Below are 6,000 nucleotides of genomic sequence, written 5' to 3' on the forward strand. Positions count from 1 at the left end.
TTTTAATGAGGGAACATGAAAGCTTGTTGACAGATGGACAAAGTGTATTGAAAAGCAAGGAGACTGTGTCAAAGAATGATCTATTTGTCTTTTCTAAAAGTTAATTAAAATAAATTCTACTGCCAGAGCGTGGATAATTTTTGCCTCACCCTCGTAGTTCCCTTCCTGTTACATGTATCATCTTTACTACTTAAAACAAACAGGCCCTCAATATACACTTGTGAAACTGAACTAGATGTCCCAAGACTGCACCAAAAAATAAACCCAAACCCACTCCTGCCACTCTACGCCCCTTAATAATTCAGCTTCCTACCTAGCATCTCATGCAATAGGCAGATAGGAAGCTCTAGGAAGGCCAGACACTGTTGTGCCCATTGGACAAGGGATACGGAAACTAAAGTCCAGAGAAGTTAAGTGTCTTGCCCGAGAGTGACTTGCCCCAAACACTGGACTGCACTGATGCACACCCCATGCCAACCAGCACAGGCCCAGGTGGGCCCATTGTCCCTCCCCATCTTTAAGAACTATGTTAGAAGCTACCTCCTCCTGGCAGTCTTCCAAGACTGCTCCCACTGCATCCCTGGCATCAACTCTGCAGAGAGACTGAAAGCTCTCAGAGGGCAGGGACTGTGTGCCACCCATCCCTGCCCTGCTAACGGCCCACCCTCACCCTTCCAAGCAAAACAAACCAGAGTAGGAAGCCTCCTTGTTTTGACCTCCTTTACGTGCCAACTCTCAAGACTGGCTGTGCTCTGTCCAGGGACCTGCCCCAGGGGATGCATGGTCACTGCCGGCAACTAAATGGCACGGCAAAGAGAGGCCAGCCTGGAAAACCTTTCAGCTGAGATGGGGGAGTTACGAGCAGGAGGGGCTGCCTCCGAAGGAGGACACTCAGGAGAGGAATTTTTCATGCACAAGCCAGTTCACATGTGGCGCGATAATATTTTGAGCTAGTGACCAATGCTGTTTTTCCCTCCTAGAATTTCCTCCCTTTTCAACTGATTCAACTGGAGAAGGTTGTTGGTCAGTACTCGTTGCCCGTGGGAGGGATGCAGTTGAGAGCTGACTTTTGTTAAATCCCAAGGGGGAAAGAGGATCCCGATGCAGATGAAATGGTTTGACCAGAAACATGGAGGGAAAAGAACAGCGGTGATGAGAGAGAAGCCGTCAGATGTTCTAGGGTAAAGGGCTGCCTGCTCAGGGCTCCCCAGACAGATGAGCAGACACGTGGTAAACTGAGGCAGAAAAGCCCCAGACCCTGAATCTGGTCCCAGAATTCTCAGAGAGCTCCAGGGCCAGGCTGACCAGGATGACAGATGTCTGGTAATAGATGACAGAATGACCAACTGACCAGACACACACACACACATACACACACACACATGCTGGGGTGTTTTATCAGGTCCTAGAACTGTGTGGCACAATTTTCCAGGTAGGTGGGAATGTCAAAAAGGCAGCCTTGGACTTCCCTGGTGGTGCAGTTGTTAAGACCCAGCACTTCCATTGCGGGGGGCACAGGTTCGATTCCTGGTTGGGGAAGTTCCACGTGCCACTCGATGCGGCCAAAAACAAGAGGGGGGGGTCAGCTGACGGGATTGGGGCTCCATATAAAAATTAAAGTGATGGAAAATACAATTCCCTTTCTTATACCCTTGAGTTGTGGCCTGACAGTTTCACTGCTGTACACATTTCCACCATGCTGTCTCCCGCTTGCTTCCCAGCCTCTGCCTTTCCCTGGACACTTCAGGAATCAAGGGCCCAGTCCAGCCTCCTCCAAGTCCACGAACCCCTGGATTGAGATGGAGAATCTGACAAATGCAACAACCACGCTCACGTTTCCCACAACCAGGAGGGAAATGAGGGCCCCAGCGGAGCTCCGCGTGCTGTTACCTCTGACCTTTACATAACAGGAAGTGGCTACTCACTTGACCTTCAGGCTCGCCAGCATGGTCTTGTCGATCCTGCCGAGAGAAAAGCAAGGCCTTCCGTCAGTGCCGGGGCTGAAGGCTCCCACCTAGCACCTGCAGAGGACAGGTCCCGGGGCCAGCCCAGACCACCAGCCCCACAGGGCTCTGCAGCGGACAGCGCTGCTTCAGGAGGAAGGAAGTTCTCCTCCAGCCCAGGAAGGGAGGACTGGGAGTTCTGGGAGGGCTGGAGCCACTCATAACCCTGGGGAGACAGGTCCTTTTATTCTCCCTATTTTAGAGATGAGGAAACAGGCTCGGGCGGGTGAAATCACTGGCCCCCTCTAGATCCCGGTATCTGACTCCAGACCCAGGGACCTAAAACACTTTGTATGCCGTCTCTCCCTTCGTTACCCAAGGTCCACAGGAGGACTCTGCAACCCAGCCTCCTGGGTCACGGCAGCTGGACAATCAGTGCCTGGATATTTTCCGGGCTTCTGCTTTAGAAAGATGCCACGACCTCCAGCACCAGGGACCATCCTGCCCTGGGAGCTGCCAGTTCCTCCAAGGAGGCATAAGCCACTCCTGAGACAGAACCTGACAGCAGGCTCCAGGGTGCACGGGAGGTGGGATCTGTCAGGCACCGGAGCGCAGAGCTGGGAAGATCACGTTTGTGGCAGACTGTCCCGGCAGCCAGCAACTCCGCCCCAGCCTGCGCCCACCCTCGCTGGAAGGCAAGGCAGGGCTGCTAGGCTTCTATTTTTACCCTCTGCATATGCCAGCCCTTATGGCTGGTAAAAGAGGCCCCTTCCTTTCTCCACAGACAGAAAGGTAGGCGAGACTCCCACTGTCTGTGTCTCCTCTTGTTTAGGGGGTCACAAAGACCCGTGTCCCATCACCATCGGCGTCACCACTGCCCCATGTCATCATCGCCATTAGTACCCCCAAAATCACCACCACCTCCAGGATGCTTGCAACCCTGGAAAGTTCTCATAGCCACCTCCGTCCAGCAGCTCAGCTCTGCCGCGAGCTCCCCACACACGAAACTACTGGGGCCTCAGGGGGAGGGGAGGGGTATCAGGGGCCACACGGTGAGGACGAGGACGCAGAGCTGCCCCAGCAACCCTGAGTCAGCACCGAGGCCTTGAGCTGGGGGGTGGGATCCTTTCACTCTGAGTAAACTCCCAGCACCTTCTGATCTCAGTTCCCAACAGCAAAACAAGCCACACCCGAGGTTCCTGGCCCAGGTCCCTCCTCGCAGCTTCTTTCCCACATGCCTCCTGGGCCACTTGCTTGGTTCTTCCACAAGGCCCCCAGGGGTCCCACTGGGCTCCTAACACCCTTTGGAATACAGACCCTCCTCCTCTCCCATTCAACCCATCAAACGGGAATACGCTGGACCCAGAAGGCAGGTCCCTGCGCTCTGCTGTGACATCTGTCACCCAGAGCAACCCAATTGGAACCCCTGTCAAAAAGCCCTTACATTTTATGTTTTCCCAAGGAATCTTTTTTTGTGTCTTACAACCTCGCTGTGTTATGGGTAAGGCAGAAATGTACACATGGAGAAACGGAGACCTGGAGAGAGGAAGTATCCCGTGTGGGTTCCTCAAAGAGCAGAGGTGTAGCAGCACCTTAACCAAGGGTTCCCAGCACGGCGCCTTTTCGCCCGAGCGCCCACCACCCGCCAACACTCTGGGTCACACTCTGGGCCACAGCAGCCCTGGTCCTGGCACCCACATCCACACCTACTCAGTCAGCAGGGTTCCCACACTGGGGTGTGGCCTCGGAGGGTGGGGCCTATGGCCTGGCAGGGCTGAGATGGGGAGATAGGGCAGCACTGTGACACGGAGCTTTTCCCTTTCAGGAAACCAAGGTCCCCAGGTTCTCTCTCCTCCCGTCCCCGCCCCATCCCGTTCACTCTCATCACCTTGTCCACCCCGAAGCTAGTGGACATCCAACCGGGCATCCAATGGAGCTCTGAAAATACCACCCCCGAGATTCTTTTCACTGTCTGGAGTGGACCAAGGCTCCAGGAATCTGTAACTCAGCCCTCGACCAACGGCAAAATCCCCTCCCTGCTGACAGCCATGCCCACGTGATGGCCACCCGAACCCTCCAGCCCCCCCTAAGTCTTACAGCCCCTGTGCTCCCTCCCACTCTCCCTCACCTCTCATGCCCCCCACTACTGGCCCCCCAGCTTCCACACCAGGACAGCCCTGGCCACCCTCCCCCCAACAGCAGCGGGAACCTCTTCTTTGACAATGCTCCAAGCCTAGAAGCTGAAAGGAAACCGATAATGAAAACCACTAGATCCCGGTTCCCCAGCTGAAGCTGCCAGCAGCTGGTACCCAGAGACAAGTCTTTGACCTCGGTTTCCCCATTTTACGGCCCCATAGGAAGGAAAGAGCCTCTCCCTTGTCCCAGACATAAACAGTGGCAAAAGGTTGCCCAGAGGGTCAAGCCAGAGGCTGGCGCACAGACCAAGCTGCTCAGACTCAGAAAGAGTTTGGATTGGCTGTAGGGGGAGGGATGGGAGGGGCCTCTGGAAACAGTCCTGCCCCCTCCTCTCACTGCTCACCCCTGCAGAGAAGTGGCAGCCCAAAGGCCCAGCAGGCCACACACTCTTCCTGCCACCAAATCACAAAGATGACCCAGACAGGAGCATAAACACACATGCACAGACAAGAGCACACACAGGTACAGAAGCTCGGAGGTGCAGACCGGCATCCGCTCAGAAATGCAGAGTGCACACGTGGTCACACACGTAGGCACACCCACCCAGCCAGGCACATTCATCACACCTGGTCACACAGATGTGCACACCTACACACACAGTCTGAGACACACACACATTCACAGTCATCACAGATGCACATACATGGATATGAAATGACAGAGAGTCACACTCACACTAGCTCCAGCTCCAACCTCTGGATTCCCTAGAAGATTGTACCCAAGGGACAGTGAGGAAGAGCCTGGTGTCTGATGCCCCCCCACCCAGGATCGTCCATCTTCATCCGGCCCAGGCATCTGAAAGTCCCCCCTCAACCTCACCCTTCTGACCAGGTCTCAGCCACCGGCTCACCCGGGCTTCACGGCCAGGTTCGCTTCCACCCCTTCACCCGCCCTCCCATCTGTTACCCACCATCCGAAGCCCCCAAAGGAGACGCTGCGCTTCCTGCCAAACATGGTTGTGGCTGCGGGGCCCCTGGCCCAGCGATGTCCCCGGGGCTGCTGGCAGGACTGCTGCAGCCTCGCAGCAGCGGGGTCGACGGCCACCGGCAAAGGGCGGGGCGCCCAGCGAGGCACCTCCCCCATCGCCTGCCCCCCAAGCCGGCTTCCTGTGGGTGAGGCTGCAGGGTGGGAGGTGTGTCCTGCCCCCAAGACTCACTAAGACGGGCAGGGGAGGTCGCAGAGGGCAGCTTCCCCACACCCAGAGGAACCCGCAGCTCCGGAAGGGGCTCGGCCGGCAGATTGCACCACAGCCCGAGCTGCCAGTTCTGCCCCACACAGCCGGGGCTTCCCAGAACCCTAGGAGGCCCGAGGATTCCCACGATTGTGCCTGGGAGGGGGAGAGAGACCTGGCTGGAGGGCTCAGGGGGCCCTGCAGACGGGGCCCCTACACCGACTCCCTGGGGCTGCCAGAGGTGGGACCTTGGCCTTTCCATCCCACCATACCAGATAAACCAGCCCCACACCTGTGCCCACACCTGCGCGCATGCGGACAAGAGTATACACGCACCCACGTGGGCCCAGGGGCGCACACACACGTGCACATATACACACACAGGACCCACGGGTACACAGAGGCGCGTGCGTGCTCACATACGGCAGCAGACATCCGCACACACGCACACGGGTACCGCACATTCACATGCAGGTGCATGGAGACATTAACAAAAACACCCACACATACACCTCATACACATACAACTCCCAGGCAAACACGCTCGCACACATCAACATACACGGGCACACACCCAGGCACACGCTTAAATTGCACTCACGCCTACAAAGTGCCCTCACACACACAGGCACAGGCACAGATCGGTACTGCTCAGACGCCCTTGAGCATCTAGACAGAGGTCAGCAGTGC

The 6,000-nt window shown here is 56.5% G+C and overlaps 1 protein-coding gene across 1 annotated transcript in view; it reads right to left on the reverse strand.

The window, feature by feature from the left end:
* RAP1GAP2 (RAP1 GTPase activating protein 2) overlaps positions 1-2,437 on the reverse strand; it is a 177,522-nt gene extending 175,085 nt beyond the window's left edge. The window contains exons 1-2 of the mRNA XM_057715860.1: positions 2,319-2,437; positions 1,926-1,961 (exon numbers count right to left, since the gene is read on the reverse strand). Of these exons, the coding sequence (XP_057571843.1) occupies positions 1,926-1,948 (23 nt within the window). The 5' untranslated portion in view covers positions 1,949-1,961; positions 2,319-2,437. The remainder of the gene's footprint in view (positions 1-1,925; positions 1,962-2,318) is intronic.
* Positions 2,438-6,000: the final 3,563 nt, after the last annotated feature.

Source organism: Hippopotamus amphibius, chromosome 17, assembly GCF_030028045.1.
Source record: "Hippopotamus amphibius kiboko isolate mHipAmp2 chromosome 17, mHipAmp2.hap2, whole genome shotgun sequence".
Lineage (NCBI taxonomy): Eukaryota > Metazoa > Chordata > Mammalia > Artiodactyla > Hippopotamidae > Hippopotamus > Hippopotamus amphibius.